The following is a 26,267-nucleotide window of genomic DNA, read 5'->3' as shown; positions in this document are numbered from 1 at the left end:
TTGTCTCTAACAGGTGTTTCTTATTGTATGGATTGGACGATGTAGGTCGCCATACGCAGTACACACATTCTCTATACCTAGGCATGCATAGAAGGTATGGTATGTATGGAGTACTTGTCTTGTCTGTACATACCTACTCCGTACACAGATACAGCATACACTTACAGTAGTGGGTAGTGTGTATGCACCAGTCTCCACTACTCCACTCCGACCCATCCCATGTCGTCCCTACAATACAGTACGCCGCTCGCGCGCAGGTAGGACGTGCAGCCCATGCCCTGCCCTGCCATGCCATGCCATGCTTCCCGCGGCTGCACTCGACCGTCTGGGACGCCCGCCTAGCTTTGGCCTTTGGCCTCTGGCTTTTGGCTTTGTCAAAGAACGATCAGCCGAACGAGGCCAGCATCTATGCACCTATGTTCTGTCCGAAGCGCGACCCTTCCCCGTCCCTTTCCCTTCCACCCTTCCACCCTTCCAACCTTCTATTCCCTTCTCCCCTGTCCTTGTCGGCCTTCTATGCTTCCCATCTTCCGGGGCACTCGCTGGCCCCGTGTCATGGCTGTCATCCACCATCTGCAGGTGTAGACAGGGGTGCTTAAGAGAAGATCTGTGAGCAGAAATCGTAACGAACGATCGAGGTTATTACTGGAGGATCTCCGCCGAGCTGCTCAGAGCTCCTCTTTCTGCCCTCCTACGTTGAGTGTTGGTGTGCTGTTGCTGTCGCGCTGCTGTGGGTGCTGTAACCGCTCATCACAAACGCCCGCATTCGCCTCGTAGTCATCATCTCGACCTTGACATCTCCACCAACTTCTTTTCACCCTCACCAACATCGATTCTCGAAATCTCGAAATCTCTCCGCCTGCGCCCTGCGCCGTGGCTACGCCTAGAGACCGCAAACCTCTGCGTGCCTTGTTTCACCACTGCCTGACGGCGTGTAAGAAGAGCTGGGTCTGCATTTCACGGAGAAATTCAGAAAAAGGTAGCATGTTCGACATTCTTATAAACGCCTTCCTTTCTCTTTCTTATCCCTGTCCTACGGACTTTGTCTCTTCAATGCGCGTTTCTGAATCTCCGTGCTTCATTTCCTATGTAAATCAATGTAGACCCTCGTGTTGTTACCTCTGAGTTAGCGCGCTGTTCACTTTTCTCTTCTTTTTCAATCTTTTGATCTTTTGATGTGTTGACGATGATCATGGACTTACCTGTGTTCCAACTCCAGACCCCGGAGCCACAGTGCTTCCCCGAATCCACACGGCACGATTCGCCCCATCATCATCTAGATAGGACACCAGATCCTTCTATCATAGCCGATTTCTTCGGGTATCCTCCCGCCTTTACGCAGCAATTCGCTCCTGCTGCAGACGCGGCGTTTGAGCGTCAAGCTGGACGAGCAATGCATATTCTGTCTTTGCCACCACCGAATTCATTTGCGCCTACGCCATTCGGGCGACGTCAAGAGGCAGGGAGTAATCAGAAACGGTTGCATCCGCAGTTCAGTCCCGGTCGACCTGAACTCAATAGCTATCCATCACCGCCCATGTCAGATTCTCACTCTCCCCACCGGCGATCAGTCCAGCTTGTCGAACAGGAAGGACATCACCATCCATATCCCCCACCACTAGGAGAACCTCGCAGATTGGAAGGCCTTCCGCCCCCGCCTCCTCCATCTTTCGGTCACCATCCCACGACAAGTAGCCATGGTCTCCAGCATCAGCGCCCATTGTATCCTGGGGATGCCCACCATGGACCTCAGCCCGTGCAATTCCAGCCAGGACGTGCAATTGAACCCCCTACCTACGGAAGTGGACATATGGCACAGAATTACGGATATGGGTATCCTCCTTCGAGTGTGCCTCCATTCTATGGCGCGCAAGGTCCGGGTCCCCAAGGTCAATCAGCTGCTATAATCGCCCCGCCGCCATTACGGGCAAGTAAGCCAGCAAGGAGAACGAAGGCACATGTAGCTTCAGCTTGCGTCAATTGTAAGAAGGCACATTTGAGTTGTGATGTTCAGCGGCCTTGTGGGCGATGTGTCGCATCCGGTAAACAGGTCAGTCTTGCCGCGTTACGTGGAGAAGTGACAGGCTTTACCTATCGGCCAAGTATAGAACTGACCTTGCTTCTTTTAGGATACCTGCAAAGATGTTCAGCACAAGAAGAGGGGAAGACCGCGATTAAGGGATGATAAGGATTTCGGCAGGGCCGAGGAAGGACGACCGCCACCGACTCAATTGCTAGGCTCCTTGTCTAGTCCCGCACAGGATACTTACGGACAACAGTCGCCATTCCAATCGCAACATCGTACAACTGACCCTCTCCGGACAATTCAGAGGACCGGAGGAAGTAGCGAAGATCTCTCGACCGCACACTCGCAACAGTCTGTTGGTGGACACGCATCGAACGTTGCCGCCTACAACGCAACTCCGTCTTCTCCATACGCATCCGGCCCAAATGCATCGTACCAGTCGCTGCCCGTTGCTTTCCTGAACCTTGACCTCGTTGTTCTCAAGTCGAACCAAGCGTTCCAGGATCTAGTTTCGTTCCTTGGCGATACCCGTGGAAAGAACCTCTCTGATTTGTTAGAAGCTCGACAGTTAGATGTCCTACACCGGATGCGAAACGAACTGCGAGAGGAGCGGGATGAACGAGAGCCGGCCTACATGGCACCCATCACACCGATCGGACAGAACCCCCTCGACACCATAGCGGAGCGTGACGTGGATCAGGTTAGTCAGGGTTATACCAAGAGGCCATTCCTCTTGAATTTCCGGCTCCCGAATGGACAACATCAGAGCCTTCAAACACAAATTCGACTTGCAAAGACGTCATTGTACTTTGTCACTCTTGTCGTGCACACGCCTCCACGTTCAACTGGACCGGCTCTGTTGACGCAACAGCTTGCTCCGACGACACCACTTCATGCATCGCATTCACCCTCCGCTGCAGCTGTAACCCCACGAGGGGAGTATGGTCCTCCTCCTATTCGACCGGCCTCCTCGGCAAGCTCAGCACCAACGTCGCCGTATTTCAGTTTGAACACCGTCCGAACCTCACTTCCAGCCATTGGATCAAGTGGATACGGAAATAGCCCCTCGTATAACTATTCTCCTACTGCGGGCCCCGATCAGGGTTATTTCCCAACAATACAACCGCCGTCACAGCCTTCGGGGTATCCATCGCCATACCCTCCTCCTATTTCTCGAAGCGGTTCGTTGGCCTCGGTGCCAATGCGGGAATCGAATCAATCGTCACGCCTCGAAGGACTTCAACTTCCACCCATCAGGACCACATCAACGCAAGCCTTGCAGTCACCCAGACTTGCTGAGGCTTCCGACGCATCGCGAGTCCGCCCTCGCGATTCACCGATCAGCGCCGAGCGACCCGATACGCCCGAAACTGGGAAGCGGAGGAGGTTAAACTTACAGGAGGTTCTACATTGATTCAGGTATATGCCTTCGACAGTAGGGGTTTGCATCTTTCACTGCAGCGCCTTTTCTACCTTTCGTTATGAGGTCAACGCATCAATTGGAGCGTGGATCCCCTATACCCCTTTCACTTCGACCAGCCGTCTCTGTCACTCTTCTTGCAGAACTATCCCCCCACGTTTGCGGAGGATATTCGAGGTCGGCACATATACCCACTTTTCCCCCACACTTGCATGGTTTCATTAGGACATTCGTGTCGTCGTTTTTATGTATTCTATATTCCAAAACTCGCTGAGATTGAGATACCATTTCCGTTGTCTTTTCTTTTTTTGGGTGCATGTAAACAAAGTCTTCTTTGATGTATACCCCTAGAAGCAATGGCCTTAGATGCGATGGCAGTGCTTGTAGCGTAGCAAGTTCTTCCCATTGGGGCTTCGTCTTTTCATTATTCTTCGGTACGTTTTCAGGGTGATTGTATGACTGAACGAGTTTGTCAACCGTCGCGTAACTCAGCGTGAATGGTGCATCGGCGCGTTGGCTCCATCATCTACCAACCAAGCAGCAAGCGACTCCGGTATGAATTCTGTTTGAGGACAAATCCAAGCGCCATTCCTCATGCCAGACTCCTAGAATTGTTGTTCGGCTCGCCCTGCGTTAGCTTTCTGTTTGACGGGCTACGTATCGATGGGAATTTGTCTATTGACGTTAGGGGTTTCTCTCCTGTACAACGTGGATTGGGGGATATTACGGCCTTATTCACGAACATGTGTATTGTTACGGAATCACGGCCGCGAGAGATAGGACAGTATCAGAAAGCACTTGACGACATCAAATAGGAAGAATTCGAAGAGATTTGTATATTCTTTCATGAGTATCGTGTATGTATGCACGATGTAGTTATAGAAACCCTAGTCAAGTGCCTGTGCGGCCCTTGCATGCATCCTAGCCTGATCTGAGTATGACGAACTTGCACAATCATTTAATTACCCCTCATAGACGAGCGCCAGTCATCAACGCCAGAAGCATATCAATAATTCGATCTGGCGCGTTGCAGAGCCATGCCGGAATGAACGCTTGCATGCATAATCCCAATCACTCAACTCCCGGCGCCAGCAGCGGTTATAATGTGGATATAGAGAAGCAGCAAAGTGGTCAGTGGGTCGTAGGAGAGTCGCGAAATGTGGGCGTATTGTATCCCTCCATTCAACCCAATGCCTTGACCTTCTTCTTTTTCTTCTTGCCGTCGGCGCCCTTCTGGAAGTCTCTCCAGCTGTTGATCCGCGTATCTCGTGTCTTCTCCCAGTTGTCCTCGTGCTCCCTCTTCCGCTTACGCTCGGCAATCTCCTCATCGTCCTTGCGCTGCTGTCTACCCTCTTCGCGCATCTGTGCCTTCATCTGTCTTTGCCTCCTCTGTTCGTTATCCATGATCACCCACTTCGTCTTCTCGCGCCACGCCTTTGCAAACTCCTCACTCTTGACTTCCTCGTCGTCCTTGGTGAGTTTCAGATCGCGCATAGTCAACATACGAGCGTCGGCGATCGCCTCGTCGAGCTTTTCCCTTAGTTTCTCGTCGAGGAGCTCCGTCTGAGCTTTCTTGAGCCGATCGAAAGCGTCTGGGGCACGCGGGTTCTTGGTCTTGTCAGGATGGATTAGGAGGGATTTCACGCGGTACGTCTTCTTGATGTCGGAGTCTGGGACTCCCGGTTGGAGCTCGAGGACGGCGTATGCGTCGAGGCGGAAGACGCCGAGAATACCTAGTCAGTCATTGTTAATCCTGGGCTGAAAAGTAACAGGGTGCCAGTAGAAACATACGCTCAATCTCAGCATCCTGGTATACTGTTAGCTTCGTTGATATTCAAATTGCTGATTGTGACTGACCTTGTCATATTCTTTACCAACGGCCTCGAGCTCAGCGAGCACGTCGTCGTCGGCCATATTCCCAGAGTCGTTACGCTTGGGAGCGCTGGTGAAAATAGTGGATAGCGGACGTAGCTATGCTCTCGAGCTGTGCGATCCACGAAGGTTTTAGAGTAGTTAGTTGAGTTGGTATTCGTACCCAGTATTTGTAAATGTACGAAGACGTAGAACGTTAGTTCCTCCGAGCCAGTAGGAACGGATTCCACTGCCACCGCAAGGTGATTGAGCACAGACCACCAATATTTTCCTCGGACCTGCCAAATTTTTGGCCGCAACATTTCCGCTCAAACATTCAAGAACGATTCGGTAATACCTGGCCGTGACACCAGTGAGGCTCTGTTAAGATGGTTGCTCCGGGTATAACAGGTCGCACGCGACCTACAAAAGTTAAGAAGCGAGCGAATGCGCAGAAGAGAAAGCGCGACGATGTCGACGTCGAGAAGCTTGAAGAGGCCGTTGCGGAACTTGTAAGCGTTCCTACGTACGAGCGTGGCATGACGACCTCTTCTAACATTGTCGCAGGATCCTAAAAACGGCTCTTACAGCGAATTCACCGACCTCCCCCTCTCCGAGCCCACCAAAGAGGGCCTCCAGTCGTCCCATTATGCTGTCATGACCGACATCCAAGCAAAGGCTATTCCGTTAGCACTCCAGGGCCACGACATATTGGGAGCTGCGAAGACGGGAAGCGGAAAGACACTGGCTTTCATTGTGCCTGTGCTTGAGAATCTTTACAGATTACAGCATGTTGGCGCAGACGCAGGCCTCGGCGCATTGATAATTTCACCTACACGAGAGCTCGCCATCCAGATCTTTGACGTCCTTCGCAAGATTGGCAGGCATGGTCACATGTTTGCAGCGGGTCTTGTCATTGGAGGGAAGAGTTTAGAAGACGAGAGACAGGCTTTGAGCAGGATGAACATTCTCGTTGGAACACCGGGCAGAATCCTCCAACATATGTCGGAAACAGTGGCATTCAACACAGATGATCTAAAGATGTTGGTCCTAGACGAGGCCGATCGGACACTTGATATGGGGTTCCAAAGAGATTTGGATGCCATCATTGAATATCTCCCAAAGGAGCGGCAGACGTTGCTCTTTTCCGCAACTCAATCGAAGAAATTGTCAGACCTCGCCCGTTTGAGTCTCTCCGAGCCGGAATACGTCTCTGTTCACGCCGAGGACAAAAGTGCGACACCCAAAACCCTACAACAAAATTATATTGTCTGTCCATTGGAGGAAAAGCTGGATACCTTGTGGAGTTTTATCCAGGCCAGCAAGAAATCAAAAATCGTCTGCTTTCTCTCAACGGCAAAGATGGTCAAATTTGTCTACGAGTCTTTCCGCCATATGCAACCCGGTATTCCACTACTTCATCTCTACGGACGCCAGAAACAAGGGTCGCGATTGGAAGTTGTTTCGAAATTCTCGGCTGCGAAATATTCTTGTCTTTTTGCTACGGATGTGGCTGCACGTGGGCTTGACTTTCCCGCCGTCGACTTTGTAATCCAAGTGGACTGTCCGGACGATGCGGATACCTATATTCATCGAGTCGGTCGCACTGCTCGATACAACCGCGAGGGTCGTGGAGTTCTATTCTTGGCTCCCAATGAAGAGGAGGGAATGCTGAAGCGATTGGAGGCCAAGAAGGTACCAGTAGAGCTTATCAACGTGCGGCAAAAGAAGCGCAAGTCTATCCAAGAGCAGCTCGTTCACATGCTATTCAAGGATACAGAGCTTAAATACCTAGCTCAGAAAGCCTTCAGTACTTATGTCAAGTCTGTACATGTGCAAAAAGACAAGGAGATATTTCAGTTAAAAGAGTATGACCTTGAAGCTTTTGCTGCGAGCTTAGGCCTGCCTGGAGCACCAAGAATCAAGTTCTTGCGGAAGGATGAAGCTCACAAGAGACCGAATGGCAAAGTTTCAGATGCTGAGATCGTGCCATCGGATGACAGTGAAGACGAAGAGGACGGACCCACTAAGAAGAAGGTGCGAACCAAGTACGACCGCATGTTCGAGAAACAGAACCAGGATGTCTTGGCAGACCATCGCAGGAACATGGTCAAAGACGAAGACGACTTACATAATTTCGGTGCGGCCGCCGCCGGTGGTGATGATGATGACGATTTCATGGCAGTCAAACGCAGAATACCTGCTGAGGAAGACGAATCCGGGCTCGAGTCCGGAAGCGAAGAAGACGATGAGCCTGCCGAAGCAGGTCGGAGGACTGTCAAGATTGCCGGTGCATCGCAGCCGATTGTCATCGACAGCAATCGACGAGAGAAACTTCTCAAGTCTAAGAAGAAGCTCCTCAAGCTCAAAGACAAGGGCAAGAAACTTGTCTATGATGATGAAGGGAATCCCCACGAGATTTATGAACTTCAAGATGAGGAGGACTTCAAAGCTAAGGGTCTACCAGAAGAGCAAAGGCAGCGCTTCATGGAAGAAGCTAAACGTGTCGTTCAAGAAGCAGACGTGGACGATAAGGCGGCGCTCAAGGCGAGGAAGAAGGAGAAACTGCGGAGAAGGAAAGAGAGGGAGAGGGCGGAGGCTCAGGGTCGTACGGACACGTCTATGGATCTTGATGAGCAGGAAGATGTACTTGCAAACTTCAGGGCAGATATGGGATCCGACGATGATGATGATGAAACTGATGGCAAGCCCGTACAGAAGGGGCCAAAGAAATGGTTCCAGTCAGATTCGGAGGATGACGCTGCTGTGGGTGGTGGTAAGAGGGGAAAACATGGAAAGAAGGGTGCACGACATATCCAGGAACCACAAACACTGGAAGATCTCGAGCAACTCGCAGCCGGTTTACTTGGATGAGTGCCATGCATATAATAAAGTTGCAGCTAGATATGCAGTATGTACTGCAAGCCAAGAAAATCACCTACATTACTTTTCGATTGAAGTTGCAATAAACTTTAGCACGCGAGTCAAGTGATTCAACTAAAGAGTTCAACTGCATTCCAGTTCCTTCATGGATCCGCCATTATAGAACAATTGATTCGTTATGAACCCGAGGAAGCCCATCCCGTACCCGCGATCCTCAACAACCTAGACCATGTGTTGGACCCATGCTTGTTTCATTGATACTGCGTATGAAGACCTTCGGAGTATACTCCGCATCGGATCCCCCGCTAAATTCCACCTCGGCTCATTGGAGCGGAGCGCGTTCGGGATCGGGGGGACGTTTACCTATGTGTTTGAACCACGACACGGTACCAAGCGATTGTACGGCTGTTTGGGCCCTAATCATGCTTTGTGTAATGCAGGGCATGGGCGCCATAGCTTTAGAAAGACATCCTTTCACGCCTCTGCAGTAGGTGCTTCGTTTCCCACCTTGCTTTTTCTCCCACCCCTCTTCGTGAATGTGACTTGGGCGGGTGCAGCACTGCACACCCCTATTGGAGTGCTCAGAGTCCTAGAGGTCATTCCTTAACTCAAAGATCTTTACCTTTCTCATTAGTATTCGCTTTTCTTTCAACTCTTCATTCTCAATGGTTTTCTGCGCATTTCTCGCTGGCGATCGTTCAATCCCGCGCAGGGCCTGGCTCCTCAAATCGGCAACATGTCGGAGCGTCCCAACCCGTTCAGCCTTACAGACACCAGTCACTCAGTACCTCGTAAAGATCGCGGTGCATCCCTGTCATCCTCGGTAGACCGAAGATACTTTGAACAGGTCCAGCCTATTTTTGCAGTCTCGTCCTCCGCAACGAAGCTGGAGTTTGTGGACAATTCGGATCCCCGGAAAGACCTAGTAGTTCGAAAGAAGGCCAGAGAATGGGTGCACCGTAACCGCGAAACAACACGGCGCAACAAAGGCGCCCAAAATGCCAAAACTCAGGAAGCCGGAGCAGTGACAGCCTGGGACATCATTCTCAGTCGGCGGGCGTCATTGAAGGATCCTAGTTCGGGACGTATCGACCCGTTCGACATGCTCCCGAACGTAGGTAGGAAAGTAGATCACATCCTCGAGTTCTTTCTTACCCAATGTCCTGAAGAAGTGCCTGGCTCAGATGACGCTTTAGCATGGCGTTCAAAGGCGGTTGCTTTGGCCCCTTCCCGTTCAAATACGGTGTTAGGAAACATGGCTGACGAGAGAGTCTCTTTCGTACTCTGGCTCCATGCCACAACTACCATAAGAGACGGGATGGCTGGTAGCCTGGGCACCGAAGAGTGCATGTATTACTACAAATTGGCGTTACAAGTCATGAGGGAAGAGACCGAGAAAAGAAAAGTCAAGGAATTCTCAGATGCTTTCATTGCTGCCCTCGGTTGCTTTGCGGCTTGCGCAGTACGTTGTAGCACGCATGTTCCTCCATGACTGTTCCCCGTTGACGAGAGTACAGAACTTTGCAGGCGATTTCAAAGCTGCGCTCGTTCATCGAGATGCACTACTTAAAGTGTTGATGGCCAAAGGAAATGGAGATTTGCTCAAAGGCATTCAATCGACAAAGCCATGGACACAGAAGGGAATGGCATGGTCCGTAAAAAGATTTACTTACTTTTCAGACTTTCTATCAGCAGCTATATCATCTGACAATTCTCCAGGTGTGAAATCCATGTCGCTGCACAAATTCCTGCAACGCCAATAATACCATTCAATCCGCCTGCTCCTCCCAAAGATAAAATACCATACTCCATAACCATCGAAACCGAGAGACGAACAAGTTTTACACTAGCTCAGCTTCCACCTCTTTCGTTAGCCTTTCCCGGACTAATATCACAATTCCATCTCCTATGTCTCCTTCAAGCGTCCGACAAAACTCCCCCTAAACCGCCACTATCTGGGCCATCACTTCTCACAAACCAAACAATCAGGACCAGTCCGCACGCAATACGTCCCTTATACTGCGCAGAATACACAATACTGCAACTACTTTCACAGCAGAAGGAGCGTCACGACCATGGATTCACCAACACAGAAGTTGTGTTAACAGAAGCTTTCCAGTGTTTCCTATGGCCTGCGCTGAGGTGCCTCCCCTGCGAGATGAAGCTGTGCGATCTCTTTGTTACACGCCTAAAAACTGCCCTCATCACCCTTCTTGACGAGCTCGACCTCCCTGTAGACTCGGATATCGACCAAGCCGGACAATCTCCCTACCTAGCTACGTCCTCTTCGACACCGAGCGTACTCAGTGAAAGCAGCGGTACATCTGACTCCGATCTTGGCACATTACCCATCCTAAAAATCTACCATCCAACAGATTCCCTGGTCATCTGGGCGTTGTTCATTGGGACATTGGTTTCGAGCGTTGGAGGACGACCCGAGCACGACTGGTACAAGGATCGACTACTTCGTCATATTCTCGTACGAAATGCGAGATTCATAAGGAGCAAAGACCATCTAATTACATTACTGAAAGTCTTTCCATGGACGGATACTTTCTGTGGAACTGGGATTAAAAAGATGCATATCCCATTCTGAGAGAACTAGAGCATGAATAGGTCCGGTCACATGATCCTGAGCGAGTTTTAGACGAAAGTTAGGTGCAGGATCCAGACTTGTTCATATCGATATCGGCAAATATCCACTCACAATACATTCTAAGATGGTAAGGGGCTCCATCTTGGCTGGGGTTCTTGGACTGACTGACTCAGCCGCAGGAGAAATTCTGATCATGATGATGAAGAATGATCAGAACACGATCATCTAGGCCAAAAGAGGTGGAAATTAAAAATAGGCGTTACTAACCAATAAGCCTTTCTGCGCGCACTGCGACTACTTGATTGGATTGGCAAGTGGAAACTATGGCACATCGTGAGCACAATAAAGACGCCCACGACTCTCTTCTTCTCCCTCTTTCCTTCCAGTCTTACACAAACTATACCCTTTACTTGTCCATACTACCACTGCCGATATTATCAATACCTTTCTTGTAAACCAACGGCATTTATACTATTCACTTCCAATACCAACAATCATAGTATTATCATCCTCGAGACTACCGATCATCAGACAGTATCTAACAACACTTAAACAAGCTTGAGTATCTTCGATGTATTCTTACTTGTAGACTTCCTCATTTACTTCCTGCTGTGACTGTGTGACTGAAGCTGCATGGTTTCTGCGTCTGTTGCGTCCTTTCACGTCGTACTAAAACAACAAATAACATAAATGGGATCTCTAAAACACGGGTACCTGAAGCAGTTTGTACACGTCTGGGCTTAGTTTTGACGCATCCACTTCTAGTTGTATATATATTCTTCAAGCATGAAATTCCGTCTAATGTTTCCAAAATATATTGTTACGCTCCACCTGAGGCATACAATATCATTGTACACGGTCGGGGTGAACTTGATATGTTCGTTTGAAGCGTGCCCCTAGACGAGCCACAAGAAGCGATCATCGTAATACCCCGCAAATTTTCTGGCCCACTTAACCTTACCGCTCCTCGATGGCAAACTAGAAAAGCCCAAGGGAAAAAAACCAACTGTCACTTCAAGTATATATTAGCAAGGAGAATTTGAATTCTGTATAAAACGGCCGCTTTAGCAGACATAACATCACCATAAATCTATACAGCGTTGGCTTTCATAATATTTTCAAAACCACAGAGAAACATCATCCCAGAGCCCAGAGCCCAACTCAAGCCCTCACTACATTACAACTACAACAACCATATCCCTCAAAACGACCCCTGGATTCCTCTTCATCCCCCGGAATAAGATAGAAAAAGGAAACAAAAAAAGATGTCCCAACCAGCCCCTTCGGACAACACCAAAAAAGACGACCTCCTCCTCTCACTGCAGTCTTCGCTCCGTAACGCACACTACACCTTCGGGGCCTCGAGCCGGCAGTACAAGGACATCAAGGCCATGGTCGAGGAGCACATTGCGCGGACCGCGCTGTCGGAGGCCCATCTCGAGGATTTGACAGAGGGATTTCGGGTCATGGAGTTGGCGATTAGGACGAAGGAGGTCAGGTGATCTTAGTGGGTGGGTGATGGGGAAGACGAGTGCTGAGGGAGGGAAAGGATTCCGTTGGGGCATGTGAGGAGGACTGTGGAAGGGATGGGAGGAAGCAAGCAGACATCGAGTTCGCTCTTGTTTGGCGAGATCTTTGGTGGGAAATGAAGAAGACGGCACGGCAGTCGAAGGGCTATTAAGGTGAATGGCATGGACGAAGGACTCAGGGATATATGCACACATCAACGATCAGAAGAGTACTTTATCATGAAAAGTGGTGGGTATTGTCGTTGTCCAAGATTGGCAACATCGTCACTCAATCCTGCTAGCTATGTACTTAAAGGCAGACCAACGCGTGGTATGTACTGTACACTTTACAGACCACTGCGGATCACTACTCAACGGACGGCTACCAGCTCATCAACAACCCAACTAGATCTAGACCCGACGAAGATCTGTCATTAGTATCCAGAAAGAACGCATCAAAACGTAGAAAGTTCGCTGACATCGCCTTCGACAATAGAAGGTCCTGCCAGCCGCAATTCAATAAACTCCTAAGAAATGCCGCCCGAAGAGTCCTTCCACCCAAAAAACGAACGGCGGTTCCGAAGGCGAAAGCGATAGTAGTAAGTAACTCCTAGTGGTATTCCGGGTTCCCTGCTCCCTTTGCTGTAATATCCAAATGGTATACGCGTGCCATACAACCAATAACGCCCACTGATGTTTCGATCTTACGGCTTCTTCTTTGCAAGGTCCCTTGAGCTTCACAGCCTTAGACCCTGGGCAAGATGTGAGAATGTTGAGTAGCCGCTGCTCCTTCTTCCGCGCGCTCTTTGGTGTCATAATACTGTCGAAGGACATTGGGCATTTACGTCGTTGTCCTGGCTTCACGTCGTACACCTGCACACTGTGATAACCGCATTCTCTCTTTGCTGCTACTGATTGGAAGCAAATCCCGACCCGCAATCGTTTTCACTCAATGAGTGGTTTCCGCACGCCTCCAACGATAGCTATTCCCAACGCTCTTAGGCCGTTGCTGTCATAAGATCGGACTATACTGCTTGCTGGTAGCATCGGGTTATCCGGGCTGACGTGGGCGGCGTCCTTGGCAGCCTGCTCGATGGCCTCCATTTCCTCTTTGCAACCTGCATGGTCGAATGGACAGACAACGATTGGTTGACGAAGTAATATGTCCTTTGCTCCAGACATTTGCGCCTATGAGTGGTGAGAACATGTACAGCTGAAACACCACATCACATGACTTACCTTTACTGTTAGATAGTATTCAATCTTGTACAACGTGCCAGTGGTTGTGAATCCGCTCACGGCGTACATAGGGAACTTCTTCTCTCCCCGTGGTATGACTCCATCTGAATCTCTCAGGTCTTTTGCAGGGAACACCAAGCCGAGGTTGGTGAAATAGCCGGCCTCAGGCATCTTAACACCAACGGCCTGCTGTGTCTTCGCCAGATTCTTCACCTTCCTTGTTGGCTCATCCCCCTCGTGATTATAGATGATCTCCTCATCGATTCCGATTGTGATTTTTTGTATAGTGACCTTCTTCGCCTTCGACAACCAGTCTGGATTTGGGCTTAATTTGATGTACACCGAGACGGGATCCAAGGGTCCATAACTCCACCGGGGCAGACTAATTCCAAGGGTGACCAGGTGGTCCGTAACGCGCTCTGCACTTTCAGGTCGGTTGTACATGCCAAAGGTCGAAAGGGTATCATATCTTGATATTGGTACGGGGAATGGATATTTCTTCTGGTCCGAATGTCCTTGCTGCACCGTTACGACAAGCTCGTAGAACGTCTCTGCCGTCCGGCTTGGAAGCTGTAAACTTGCGGGTGGCACCCTCCTAGCTAGCTCCTCCCCTCCCCGGCCGAATGGTATGAATATGACGAACGGTAGGTCCATGGATAATACACTATCATGTTCTTTCCCGGCTGGACATCGGAACAGTAGCATCTCCTTGCCGACGATGTCGGCGAAGTCCTTGCGCGGCGCAGCCAGATGCTTCTTTGTCACCGAGTCAGCGGCGGGATGGATGGATTCGCGGCGGTGTAGAGCGATGGTGACGAGGGAGACATTTACAGGTGCGGACACACCTATTGAAGGTCTTATTTCGACCTTACCTTCTATTCGCGGCTGTTCAATAGTTAGCAGTCTAGCAATGTACTCGGCGCAGTAGCGCCAAGGTCATGATGCGATCTCAGGAGGGATTGACAGGATCGATGTCGGGGGTAGCTGAAGAGAGGGTAGCACATACAAGTGTAGCTGATATTCCTGGGTATCCGACGAGGAAATTACTATTTGGCGGGCCAGAGACCCGTACAAAGGCCGCCATGGTCACTCACGGGGATGTACGTGAGTCGGCGCTGGCCTCTACCAGTGGAGAGAGAGCTGCATGGGACTCGGCGCAGCCTCCTCCTTTCCCAGACACTTCCCAGAGCACGCTCTGTAGCTCCCAAATTCCGGCGCTGGCTAGAGCGTTGTGCAGCTGGGGAGTTGTGCGTAGCCTTTCAGGTCGCCTCGCGGTGGGGTTGATGATGCCGGTGTAGGAATGTATGTGGGTACAGGTAGGTACAGTCGGAGTAGCGGGGTACGAGGCGGTAATGAGAGGTCGCAGTTGATGGCGGATGAGAAGGGTCCAAGATTGTAGGATATAGTAATGTGCGGAGGGAATGCGAGTAACGGTGTGCGGAGAGCGAGGGTGGTGATGGTAGGGCTGATGAGTGTCGTTGTAGGTTTGGAGGAGCGGGAGCTCTGATGGTGGTGGTGATAGGCTGAGGGGGGTGGCCTTTAATGAATATGGAGCACCTGTTATTACTACCTCACAGTATGAATGAGCCACAAGCTTCAGCTGGAGTATGGGATAATTGTCTGCGACAATGGCAACGGTCAACTGTCAGTTACAGCAGTTAGTGAGTGTCAAGAAGAGTAGTTGAGAGATCGCCAGCGGAGACCAGAGGGAAGGGCACAGAGAGGTAGCGTCGTTGGTCGTCGGTCGTCGTTGGGTGCAGAAGTCCGGAAATGATTGGCGGTTTGTAACTCTTCTATTGGGGGCGGGTTATGAAGCTGAGCAATAACGAATTGTAGAGCATAGTAGAACATCATACATGATTCCTACATAATACTTACATTAACAAGAGTGTAGTTACCTAGGTCTGTCTCCTGGTAATTAATTATCTGGGGAATAAGTTTAGACTATAATACTCGTACCTACGACATCGCTCTTCTCACTCTACCAAATCTACTCACCCACTACGAACCTCTTCACCAACCGCATTCTCCCCCTCTCCTCACTTCACTTCTACCCTCTAACTGCTCGGCACCCGTAGCCCATTGCACAGCTGCTGCCTCGTAGCTGCGGGTCCTGCGAACCTGGAAGACATGCGCAGCGACCTACACCAACGCCAGCATGTCAGTAACAGTAAGTATACTTTCCCTAGCAACTCTCAAGCTTTTTGCGACTCCGATTATACCCCTACACTCCACTCAATCCCATCTCAACCTCGACTTCAACCTCGACCTCGACTCATCCATATCTCCGAACACTCGACTCGTGGCTGGCGACAATCACAAGTGCTTACTGTAGGGGCTTCCGGCCTGCGACGCCATGCGAAGGAGCCAACACCGCCAAGCGACAACAGAGAAGAAGAATCCTATTCTGCCGCTTGCCAGCATGTCTGCCTGATTAAACTCTCGCGCGTGTCGTAGGATCATCATGTTAGGTATCCGGCGCACATTCGCTCCTCAGTAATGCGACAGCCAGTTGTCATCCCGTTCTCCGCGCCAGGCTCTACACTACCTCTGCCTCCACTGCCCGCCTTATACACACATACTCCATACATACATACATCCGCGAGAATCAAACCCTCTCGCTCCATTCCTTCTCTACACTATAGCTAACCATCTTCCCCGCTCTAGCTGCACACAACCAAAGGTGACGTGAAAATCGAAATCTTCTGCGAATCGGTCCCCAAGACCGCGGAGAACTTCCTCGCCCTCTGCGCATCCGACTTCTACAATGGCAGCCCCTTCCACCGCCTGATCCCCAACTTCATGGTCCAAACGGGCAGCCCCGCCTCGGATCCCAAGTCCAAGACTTCCACATCCATCTTCGACACGCCGAACCAGTTGTTTGAGGACGAGATACGGCCTGCGCTGAGGCATAATGCGCGCGGGATCGTGAGCATGGCGAATAAGGGACCCAATTCGAACGGGAGCCAGTTCTTTATCACGTTCGCTGCGGCGCTGCATCTTGATGGGAAGAATACGGTGTTTGGGAAGGTTATAGAGGGCATAGAGGTACTCGATGACTTGGAGAAGGTGGAGGTGGATAAGAAATCAAGACCGAAGGAGCGGATTGAGATCAAGAGCGTGACTATGCATGCCAACCCTCTGGCGGGATGAACTTGCCAGAGGCCGAGCCTTTGGAAGCGTTCGACTCAGTCGGGTCGCAGACCGAGAACTACCTCCAGTGGCCTAGTGTTAGGGAAACGATACATAGAGGCAATTGAGGGAAAGTCGTTGGAAAAAAGCTACTCTATTTTATACGGCCGGTGAAGCCTTAGTGGTATCTACCTGCTATCCATGTAACCCCAATGCAGTCTAGAAATAAGAACGATTCAAACCCAGCATGCAGACTTTTTATGCTCCATTGGTCGTCGGCGCATCGCCGTTCGTTTCCGCGTCTTCCTCGTACCCTTCGGTCTTGATGTCTTTGAGACCAAGATGCTCCTCTTCCTCATCGGTACGCTCGTAGTCTTCAGCCTTGATCTTCGGATCAGGCTCCGGAGCAGTGAAGCTCTGGACGTAACTGCTGGCCAGTGGGTCCTCGAGAATGATAGTGAACTTGATCTTGCCCTCGATGGCCTCTGTAAGCTGGCCAAAGAAGCTGTCCCACTTGTCCTTGGTTGTGGTATCGAGCGAGTCGCCACCATCGCCAGCATCAAAGATGGAAGAACGAAGGTCGTCTCGAACCTGGGTGAGGATACCCTCAATGGTAGTGAAACGACCTCCAAGAGTTCCTGGCTCTACGCTAAGGTTCAGCTCCGGGCATTGCATAGCGCATGACTCCGCTTTCAAGATATCTCTTGAAAGATCTTCCTTGTCATCTACGGTGACAATGATGCGGCGACCCAATTCAGGCACCTCACCACCAGTCTTCACTTCATTACTGCGATCTGTTACGTGTTAGTTGCATCCGTGAAGGGTAAGGCAAGGATTTTGCTTACATCCGCAATGATCGCACACAGTGCTCATCAACACCACTTGTTTGAAATGAGGGATGTTAACCATCTTCATGTTGGTGGTGCATGGCTTTGTGCAGCCGGGGCAGGTCGCAGGGAAGGCATAAACCTGGTTCTCGATGATTTCATCCTCATCAACATTGTTGGTCGCCTGTCCGGCAGGCATCTCGGGGTACATTTGTGTGGCATGGTACTCTGGGCGAATCTCGGTGGCTGGTGCTTCTCCTGAGGTGTCACCAAGCCCCAAAGCAGTGTTCTGTTCGGCCGTGCGAGGGTACTCATGACGTGAGTATTTTCCTGCAGCATCGCTAGTGGTTGGCTCAATAGAGGAGTTACCAGCTGGGTCATCGATGGTGATCGTGAAAGGCAATCTTGAGCCAGCGGCCATGTCCTTGAGTGCACTGATGATACCCTCGATCTTTTCGTATACCTCTGGAACGGCCTGCTTCCTCTCGTCTTGCTTCACGCTCAAGTCCTGGGCAACCATTGCCAGGATACCTTCCACGTTTGTCAATTGTCCTCGGCCTTTGGGGATTTCGAGATCGATGTCCTCAACTCGGAATACAGCAGTGTCGCTCTTCACGACCTGGCGGCTGAGGTCGTCGCTGCCATCGACCTTGAGCGTAAACCTGCTTCCACGTTGTTGTATCTCTCCGGCAGGCTGTATTTCGGAATTCTTGAAGTGGCAGTGGGGGCACTCGAAAGACATAATGACGATCTCGCGGAAGAAGGGAATCTTGGTGAGAAGGAGGCGCGTCATGCCCTGGGTCTATCAGCGCGGGAAAACTAAGAACGTATTGGAATACACTTACATCCTCGTGGCAGTTCATGCACAGACTCTCGATCTCATCCACCACCTTGGTGCCATCTACATCGCCCTCCTGTGCGCTGGCTTCTGCGACCTTTCGGCCCATGTCCTCGAACAGGTCTTTGGCGAGACTTTGGTGTGCCATAATGTATACCAGATTATTTCTTGGATGGCTGTGTGTGTGTGTGCGCGTGTGTGTATATGCAAGTGGAGGGGAGTGTTGTTGGTGTTGAAAGTCTAAGATGGAGACGGGTAGCACTTGCGCGCAGTCGAAAAACCAAAAAGTTTTGGATTTTTGGCGCATGGGCGGGGTGTGGCGGGGTGTGACGCAGGGAATCGGCTGGAACCATCTGGTTTCGCCGACATGTATTATCATATCAGCCCTATGAACCAGGAAATATCCCCTAGCGAATATCATCGTTCAACAAGCTTCAACAGCTCTATTGCATGAAATCCATTAGATCAAGTCCAAGTCCACCCTGTTTTGAGGTTTGAGCCTTGCTCTGTGCCAACATCGCTTGTAATCCGCCTTTGCGAGCTTTCGCTCTTTGCTTGCTGCCAGAACTCGCAGTCTTTGGATTCGGCTTGGATGGCCTGTCATCCTTAGCTACTTCTCTTGTTGGGAGTGCAATGGATGCAGTTTTCGGCCCTTGACTTGATCTCTTCTTCATATGCCTCTGGGTTCTGCGCTCTAGTGGCTGTGTGGTCTTCCGCTCACATCGGAGACATGTGTAGACCACATCAATGTCTTTCCTCTCGGTTGTGTGATGCCTGCGTCGCTTTGGGCCTTGCTTGACGGATTTCAATTGGACTTCATGGGCAACCTGACATGACCAACCCGGTATCATTATTGAGCCGCAAGCGCCGCACATGTCACGACGTAGTGCTCGCCAGTCTTTACTGGGCATGTCTAGATCAACATCCTGTTCACCTAGAAGACTGTCTCTCGCTGTTCCCAGAGTTGCTGAAATCGTAGGCGCAGATATGGCAAGCAGATGAGCCGCTTTATCGAGGTATTCAAGCCTCGAATTTAGTGACTGGGGGTCTGCCATGGTCGTGATTTGTGATGGAACACTGAGCATCTATCTCTACGCAGTTTGAAGAGAAATTATGAGCTTGCGCATGGACCACGTACTTTTGAGGTTTAGATTAGATGCCGATCACCGACGTCCTGTTATCGATAAGCGACACGATTTACACTTTCCTCCCGCGAAGCTTCCTGTTACTGTTTATTGTCTTTCACTACAAAGACCACTGAACCCCACCGTCATGTCGCATAAGCTTTCCATGAGGGACTACAAGAATTGACAACTTCATAGTACCTGACTAGCGTATCGCGCCTCTACTATCATCCTGTCATCTTGCGCAGCTCCAAGCATGAGCTCCACGGATCTCGTTGAATCCCAAGGGCTGCGGATCGCCGTAGAGGGCTGCGGTCATGGCACCTTACATTCTATATATGCTTCGGTCAAGAAGTCTTGTGAGATCAAAGGTTGGGAGGGTGTTGACCTATTGATCATTGGGGGTGATTTTCAGGTAAAGTACCCATCAGCATCGAACAAGACATGAGCTCACCATATAGGCTGTGCGCAATGCCCACGACTTGAAAGCGGTCTCAATGCCTGAGAAATACTACGCCATGCACGACTTCCACGAGTATTATTCCGGCGCCCGCGCCGCCCCGTATCTGACCATCTTCATTGGCGGCAACCATGAGGCGAGCAATTACATGTGGGAGCTTTACTATGGAGGATGGGCCGCGCCAAACATATACTATATGGGTGCTGCCAACGTCGTGCGGCTCGGGCCTTTGCGCATTGCTGGGCTGTCTGGTATTTGGAAGGGCTACAACTTCAAGAAACCTCACTTTGAACGTCTGCCATACAACCAAAGTGACGTGCGAAGCATATACCACGTCAGGGAACTAGATACGAGAAAGCTGCTTCAATTGCGATCGCAGGTTGATATAGGGCTGAGCCACGACTGGCCCCGTGGGATGGAGTGGAAGGGAAACCACCGACAGCTGTTTAGGTTCAAACCCGACTTTGAGCAGGAGGCTAAAGATGGTACACTTGGAAGCGTAGCGGCCACGACTGTTCTGGAGCGGCTTCGACCTGCGCATTGGTTCAGCGCACACATGCACATAAAGTACGCTGCTATTTGGGAGCACAAAGCAACGGAGACTGCTGTAGCTGATAACGCAGCTCTCAAGGCAGGCATTCCCCATGCAACATTTGTCAAGAACGAGGACGAGATCGAATTAGATCTGGATGACCCTAATGACGACGCAGCTCCCAAGGCAGACGTTCCTTCTGCAGCCATTGTCAAGATGAACGAAGATGAAATCGACTTAGATCTGGAGGATGACTTGCCGCCACCGGTGCCTAAAAATGATGCGGAAATAGATCTTGACTTGAATGACGACGCACCGCAACCAGCACCAGCAACGGGATCGGGTCGCGAAGGAGGTCACGATGGTGTAGCGACTACGTCGAACGCTGTGCCAGAACATATTCGCAAGCTTCTGCCGGCATCATTCGCGCCTCCCTCGCGCAAAGAACCAGTTCCGAGACTGCCGTTTCCTAAAGAGATCACCAACACCACGACGCGCTTTCTGGCTCTAGACAAGTGCCTACCGAATAGGCACTTCCTCCAGGTTTTGGAGGTTATGCCGTCAACACCAGCTGCATTCCAACGCCCGCTTAGGTTGGAGTACGATCCAGAGTGGCTTGCGATAACCCGAGTCTTCGCCAAGTATCTACAAGTCGGCGATCCGACGTCACAAGTACCTACTGATGAAGGTGACGTAGTCTACCGACCTTTGATAGAGAAAGAAATGGAATGGATTGAGAAAAATGTGGTTGACCCTGGGAAGCTGCAAATTCCAGAAGACTTTGAGCAGACGGCGCCGGTGTACGACCCGACAATGGGGATTCGTGTCTCTGGTCTGCCCAAGGAATACAGCAACCCGCACACACAGAAGTTTTGCGAGCTACTGCAGATTCCCAACCCTTTTCAGGCGTCGGAGGAAGAAAGAGAACAAATGATGCAACAGGGCCCACGAGAGGAGCCGGGACGGGATGGACGGAGCAATAATAGTCGCAGAGGCGGTGGATACAGAGGAGGTCACAGAGATAGAGGCCGTGGCGGCCATCCTCCTCGTGGCAGCCGTGGTCGTGGTTACGGACGCGGGAGGGGTGGCGGGCGCGGTGGTGGCCACTGAGGACGCAAGCGAGGGCCGGCCAACAGATGATGCAGAGCGGCCACCGCCCCAAAGTACGCCAGAACCAAATTGTAGGCTGCCACGGCTGGCTACGCATACAACTTTACGAACAGTAAAGTAGTGTCCGAGAGTCGAGTATGACGAACTAGGCAACTGTACCTGGGACGGCATCTCATACTAATTAAGAGTTCCATAGATGAAGTGCCCACTCTTATGCACCATGATAGCCCTAGTTAAGGACGTTGAACAACGTTTTTGAACGGCATTTACAGATGCAAGGACGGCCTGGGTAGTATGAATATGTATGGATATATACGAGTACGATGCAAATAGCTTCAGCCTACAGGACAACCCCATTTAATGTGAGGATTGTGACCGGGGCGGGTATCCTCAAATTGCGAGATGACGTCGAAGTACACACGTGCAAAGTAAGAGACAGCGTGAGCTTAGCTGGATCTGTCGAATGTGAGGAAGGTCAACCGTGATGTTTTGGGAACTTTAGCCAAGCCAAAGACCTGGACGACCCCGTCTCTGTATACTCTAGTAATACGGGGGGGGGACTGTAATACGGGGCTATGATGAGTTAAGTGAGTTTAGATGAGTTTAGATGCCCACCCACACAACTCGCATACTACGTCATAGCTTATTGGATTGCATGCGAAATCTGCCCTCGTGCCCTCGCCGCGCATACTTACGGTGAAGCATTACGAAATTGCGGGAACGGTATTCATTTGCTCCCAAGAACCGGCACAATATCGCAGTGAAGACAGATAGACAGGATACAATATCTACGAGAATCTACAATATCGCAAAAGCAGTCGCGCACCTAACACTACTCCGTAAGATGCATGCGATCAACAGACGATCTGGGTTAAAGCCGTTGCACCATCGGGGACCCTTTGGATGTTGGAGAGGGAGTCGGACAAAATCTCACTGGCACGACTGGGTTGTGCGGCCGTTGATCACCGCTGATCGCATGCGCGTGTCGAAGAGTTTATTGATTTCTTAGGTTTCTTAGGCAGCATGTGGCAAAGAGTCTTGCGCAACGCAACTCCCGTCCCCCTCCGTCGACTTGGTGGCAGAGAGGCGGTACGGTGTTCGGTTGCCCTCGGTCGGCGAGGGAGAGATGCGACTTACGACTCAGTAATTCCTTGTGGTCAGACAGGATACCTCGTAGGGTGGACAGACGAATAATGATCATGTGCAGGGGAAGGGGATCAAGAGCGATGAGCAACACTTCCAGTAATGATGAATCCCATTCTTTGCCATCCCTTCGCGCGCCATGGTAGCCCATCCATGGTCGCCATCCTTACTTCCTGCTGGTTCCCGACCCCTAAGCTCCTTCATCCAGGTGGTGTCGAAGGGATGGATGAATGGTCAGAAATGGCAGCTGGAGAATCGAACATGGGAAGGGATGGCGCATCCATCATGAGTGCTGCTGTGTGTATGCCTGCCTGTTTGTCTGTCTATAGTTATGCGGGATGCCTTGAATGTTCTCGAATCGAATGCCGAGTCACAGGTATGATGGCGATAATAATAACTACAACAACCATATTGTGCATCCCAAATGGAAATGGGTAGTAGATGCGCGAACACGCCGCATACATGGACATTAAGACATATCAGTTATTGGTTGAGGGAGTGGCAGTGTCTTGGTTATTCCCACCGGTTCTATCCGCATCATGATGGAAAAAGCATGCGATTGTCAGCGGCTCATAGATCAGAAAGGCCCAAAGGGTCATGTTGTCAGTGTACGGCCCTTCCAGATGCCCACAAACTGCCACAGACACTCGTCATATCCCTGTTCCCTGTTGTGCCCCCCTGCAACTTGCGCCTCCCACAACCTTACGCATACCACACGGCGCAAACCATTCTAACAAAGTGCCACACCAGCCAGTATCCAACGGCCTACGAAGCCCACAGCGCCCGTCAACGCCATCCCATAACCCAAAAAGGGTCGAGATTGGTCTTAGATCGGCATTCGGAAACCCTGGATTGGCACGCAGACCCTTGGCCCCGCGGTCATGGCTTCGTCCGCGTGCTCTCTAAGAGTCTCTCCATACATAGAGTCCATCCAAGAGTTAAAAAGTCTGCACGCCCCTCCCCTGCATGGCCTCGAACTCCACATAATTCATTCAAAGCCCAAAATATAACACAGCATTCGTTACAAGTCATCAAACCATCACTACAACTATTTCCGCTCCGTTCAATAAACTCCGGTCGCACCCATTCACACACACCTTATCCTCTCTCCCCTACCTACTAGTGTGTCACCAGGAGAAGTCTAGAACACACATACCCTCTACCACCACTGTCGCTCCTAATCTTAAAACACATCGTTTATATACACACCAAGATCTACCAATATTACTACTTATATCTTTATCTCCCCACCTTGAAGATATCAAACATCTACCTCATTCATAAGTCATCAACCTTCTTCGACAAGATCAACTTGAACACTACATCACTCCTCGAACTCAAGTTGTGTTGACTATCAATATCAATATCAACATCGACACCAACCAACCACAACCACCACATAAACTATCCACTCAAATCATCCTCACCATGACTTCCAAGTTCACCGAAATCTTGGAGCCTTCCGAGGCCCCAACATACACCCACCCTCACCTCAACGTCTCTCTCGAAGACGTCTTGGCAGAGGAAGGTCGCAAGCGATCTGGTTCGCATTCCTCCTCCAGCTCCCACTCTAGCAACTCCCGGACGGGAAGCGATGCGGCTCCCAAGTCTCCCACATCATCAGAGGAGAGCGTCAAGGACGGTCTCAAGAGGAGATTCACCTTCGGTCGCAACAAAGCTCGCCGGTCCACGTGATTGAACGAGGAGAGACTGAACCTGCGCTTTAGCAAGGGTTTGTTTGAGAAGCGAGTTTAAGCGAAAGATATGAAGGCGAATCTCCATTCATCATGTCCCCCAGCACGATGGGAACCGTCACGACCAAGTGTTGGAAGAGGCGAAGCGACGAAGAGATGAAGAGATGAAGTCACGAGACAGTTCGAACAGCAAACAACTCGAAGAGAGTATCGTCAATGCTGTTGACCAAGTCGCGTCCGAGAGAGAGACGGACAGAGAGCCGTGGCATGTCACTGGCGTCCATGCTCGAGGACATCAAACAAGCATGTCCGCGAACATGAAGATCGAAGAAGAAAGGGAAACACGAACTACCATTCCATGGTTTCGCGACGATACTCCGTCGTTTCGAATGCGAACCATATATTTACCGTCCACGAGACACTTTTGTAATACAGACAAATACCCCGAATTCTTTCAGTTATGAAGTCTTCCCATTGCATGTAGGCCAAGAAACCATGGGTCTACACTATTCGTGCAATATGGTTAATGTCGCGGCATTAGACAGCATGCGCATTACCAAAGAACAAAAAATATAAACCATTTACATGAAACTCATCATCTTTCCGTGTGCATTATCCTATCCTCATGTGCCCATCACATCACTCTCGTCCTACTCTTTCCACCATGTTGCTCGTAGTCGCAAAGTAGGGACCTCAACAACGCAAAAAGGTAAGCTAACAACCGCAATCTCGCTTATCATGCAAACCACGAAGTCTCTGTAAAGAAACCTTAGTTCCAATACTTCCCGTACCACAACGGTTCAACATCAATAGTGTCTTTAATTCCACCGCCATTCTCACATTCGACCTATAGCGTCCCAAAGGGTCCATAATAGATAAATTATGTGTACGTACACCTACGTTGCATGCATGCATACATACCTAGGTACATGCTATCAATCCACTAGTCTCTCCTTTTCCGTTCTCTTCACCTTGATTGTTAATTCACCATAAGGGAGGAAGTAAGCAAAAGCAAGGGAGAGTGAATTCCTCGAGAACTACTTCAACGATTTTTACAACGGTCGAGTTGTCGTGGTTTCACGGAACTATTGGAGTTGCGAAATCATTTTATGTATGCCTTCTCCATTGGGACATACAAACACACATTGAGTGCGATAGTACTCGTAGGTAGTATTTCGCTTCGAGGGACGGTATTGTTGACTCACAATATACGCTAACCCTTCCCATCCCTTTTCCCAAACTACTGTGTATCCCCTTCTCCCTTTTCCGACGGGAGGTTTGCGTGCTGGACGGGTGTAGAGTCTAGACCCTTTGATCTATTCTATTTCTAACCCTATATCGGTACTTCAACAGCCATTCATATCGACAGCATTAGTATTATAGCTAGTGAACTTCGAGAAAGAAGGAAAGGATAGAAAACCAAGACCCACTGTTTTCAAGCACATGCATGCATGCATTGTAGGTATCGGTTTTCTTTCCGTTTCTTTTATGGTTTGGTGGATCTGTTTTAGGTTTGTTTTTTACGGTTTCATGCTGTTGCCATTGTCGTTGTCGTTGGGGTGATGGGTGAAACTTAGTTTCAGGGACACATGGCTTGTGTATGGCTAGGGAGAGATGGTGTTTTGAAGGCTTTGTAGGTGTGAAACTTACGTTTTGGTGCGATTCATATCCACACATAGATGAAATTAGGTACATACAATCGTTCTTTTATTCCATAGCTAAATTCGAATGGCTGAGGATGTTATTTCATTTTCTATTCTATACCGATATTGTGTGATCAAACGTATATCACGGATTCATGCTATTCTGCCAAAAGTTTACTGCAATTCATGCAGGTTACTATTATCTGCATCTATCAGATACTCTTGACCAAAGAAAACGAAC

General features: G+C 50.2%; 13 protein-coding genes across 13 annotated transcripts; 9 read left to right on the top strand and 4 right to left on the bottom strand.

Annotated features, from left to right (window-relative positions):
* Positions 1–118: 118 nt before the first annotated feature.
* BU24DRAFT_109751 (uncharacterized protein) lies at positions 119–892 on the top strand. Its single transcript, XM_033520781.1, has one exon. It carries the CDS (start codon positions 183–185, stop codon positions 597–599), a length of 417 nt encoding a protein of 138 aa, XP_033387326.1. The 5' UTR covers positions 119–182; the 3' UTR covers positions 600–892.
* A 300-nt stretch (positions 893–1,192) lies between these two features.
* On the top strand, positions 1,193–3,481 carry BU24DRAFT_476023 (uncharacterized protein; the record flags this gene model as incomplete). The annotated part of the gene is made up of 2 exons (XM_033532916.1): positions 1,193–2,050; positions 2,130–3,481. The coding sequence occupies 2 exons, from the start codon at positions 1,193–1,195 to the stop codon at positions 3,438–3,440; spliced, it is 2,169 nt and encodes a 722-aa protein (XP_033387325.1). The 3' UTR covers positions 3,441–3,481.
* A 788-nt stretch (positions 3,482–4,269) lies between these two features.
* On the bottom strand, positions 4,270–5,470 carry BU24DRAFT_418559 (uncharacterized protein). Its single transcript, XM_033527011.1, has 3 exons — positions 5,304–5,470; positions 5,238–5,253; positions 4,270–5,179 (listed from the first exon to the last, which is right to left on the bottom strand). Exons 1-3 carry the CDS (start codon positions 5,358–5,360, stop codon positions 4,629–4,631), a joined length of 624 nt encoding a protein of 207 aa, XP_033387324.1. The 5' UTR covers positions 5,361–5,470; the 3' UTR covers positions 4,270–4,628.
* A 21-nt stretch (positions 5,471–5,491) lies between these two features.
* On the top strand, positions 5,492–8,235 carry BU24DRAFT_439353 (DEAD-domain-containing protein). Its single transcript, XM_033530299.1, has 2 exons — positions 5,492–5,809; positions 5,865–8,235. Exons 1-2 carry the CDS (start codon positions 5,687–5,689, stop codon positions 8,169–8,171), a joined length of 2,430 nt encoding a protein of 809 aa, XP_033387323.1. The 5' UTR covers positions 5,492–5,686; the 3' UTR covers positions 8,172–8,235.
* A 681-nt stretch (positions 8,236–8,916) lies between these two features.
* BU24DRAFT_405705 (uncharacterized protein) lies at positions 8,917–10,776 on the top strand (the record flags this gene model as incomplete). The annotated part of the gene is made up of 3 exons (XM_033525720.1): positions 8,917–9,642; positions 9,698–9,831; positions 9,900–10,776. The coding sequence occupies 3 exons, from the start codon at positions 8,917–8,919 to the stop codon at positions 10,774–10,776; spliced, it is 1,737 nt and encodes a 578-aa protein (XP_033387322.1).
* A 1,060-nt stretch (positions 10,777–11,836) lies between these two features.
* Positions 11,837–12,946, top strand: BU24DRAFT_489031 (uncharacterized protein). The gene is made up of 2 exons (XM_033533595.1): positions 11,837–12,269; positions 12,326–12,946. The coding sequence occupies exons 1-2, from the start codon at positions 12,042–12,044 to the stop codon at positions 12,455–12,457; spliced, it is 360 nt and encodes a 119-aa protein (XP_033387321.1). The 5' UTR covers positions 11,837–12,041; the 3' UTR covers positions 12,458–12,946.
* On the bottom strand, positions 12,865–14,899 carry BU24DRAFT_109670 (arrestin domain conatining protein). Its single transcript, XM_033520780.1, has 3 exons — positions 14,530–14,899; positions 13,524–14,408; positions 12,865–13,472 (listed from the first exon to the last, which is right to left on the bottom strand). Exons 1-3 carry the CDS (start codon positions 14,605–14,607, stop codon positions 13,230–13,232), a joined length of 1,206 nt encoding a protein of 401 aa, XP_033387320.1. The 5' UTR covers positions 14,608–14,899; the 3' UTR covers positions 12,865–13,229.
* A 479-nt stretch (positions 14,900–15,378) lies between these two features.
* Positions 15,379–16,901, top strand: BU24DRAFT_418550 (cyclophilin-like protein). The gene is made up of 2 exons (XM_033527010.1): positions 15,379–15,693; positions 16,191–16,901. The coding sequence occupies exons 1-2, from the start codon at positions 15,682–15,684 to the stop codon at positions 16,674–16,676; spliced, it is 498 nt and encodes a 165-aa protein (XP_033387319.1). The 5' UTR covers positions 15,379–15,681; the 3' UTR covers positions 16,677–16,901.
* A 12-nt stretch (positions 16,902–16,913) lies between these two features.
* Positions 16,914–18,468, bottom strand: BU24DRAFT_458700 (zinc finger protein-like protein zpr1; the record flags this gene model as incomplete). Its single annotated transcript, XM_033531663.1, has 3 exons — positions 16,914–17,449; positions 17,501–18,278; positions 18,328–18,468. 3 exons carry the CDS (start codon positions 18,466–18,468, stop codon positions 16,914–16,916), a joined length of 1,455 nt encoding a protein of 484 aa, XP_033387318.1.
* A 295-nt stretch (positions 18,469–18,763) lies between these two features.
* On the bottom strand, positions 18,764–19,375 carry BU24DRAFT_405701 (uncharacterized protein; the record flags this gene model as incomplete). Its single annotated transcript, XM_033525719.1, has 1 exon — positions 18,764–19,375. The coding sequence occupies one exon, from the start codon at positions 19,373–19,375 to the stop codon at positions 18,764–18,766; it is 612 nt and encodes a 203-aa protein (XP_033387317.1).
* Positions 19,376–19,537: 162 nt separating this feature from the next.
* Positions 19,538–21,927, top strand: BU24DRAFT_447573 (DBR1-domain-containing protein). Its single transcript, XM_033530833.1, has 2 exons — positions 19,538–19,859; positions 19,906–21,927. The coding sequence occupies exons 1-2, from the start codon at positions 19,701–19,703 to the stop codon at positions 21,544–21,546; spliced, it is 1,800 nt and encodes a 599-aa protein (XP_033387316.1). The 5' UTR covers positions 19,538–19,700; the 3' UTR covers positions 21,547–21,927.
* Positions 21,928–22,927: 1,000 nt separating this feature from the next.
* Positions 22,928–24,180, top strand: BU24DRAFT_109572 (uncharacterized protein). Its single transcript, XM_033520779.1, has one exon. It carries the CDS (start codon positions 23,114–23,116, stop codon positions 23,810–23,812), a length of 699 nt encoding a protein of 232 aa, XP_033387315.1. The 5' UTR covers positions 22,928–23,113; the 3' UTR covers positions 23,813–24,180.
* Positions 24,118–24,444, top strand: BU24DRAFT_458698 (uncharacterized protein; the record flags this gene model as incomplete). The annotated part of the gene is made up of 2 exons (XM_033531662.1): positions 24,118–24,380; positions 24,417–24,444. 2 exons carry the CDS (start codon positions 24,118–24,120, stop codon positions 24,442–24,444), a joined length of 291 nt encoding a protein of 96 aa, XP_033387314.1.
* Between the last annotated feature and the right edge of the window lie 1,823 nt (positions 24,445–26,267).

This window comes from Aaosphaeria arxii, assembly GCF_010015735.1.
Source record: "Aaosphaeria arxii CBS 175.79 unplaced genomic scaffold BU24scaffold_2, whole genome shotgun sequence".
NCBI lineage: Eukaryota > Fungi > Ascomycota > Dothideomycetes > Pleosporales > Aaosphaeria > Aaosphaeria arxii.
This window is presented reverse-complemented; position numbering and strand designations above follow the sequence as displayed.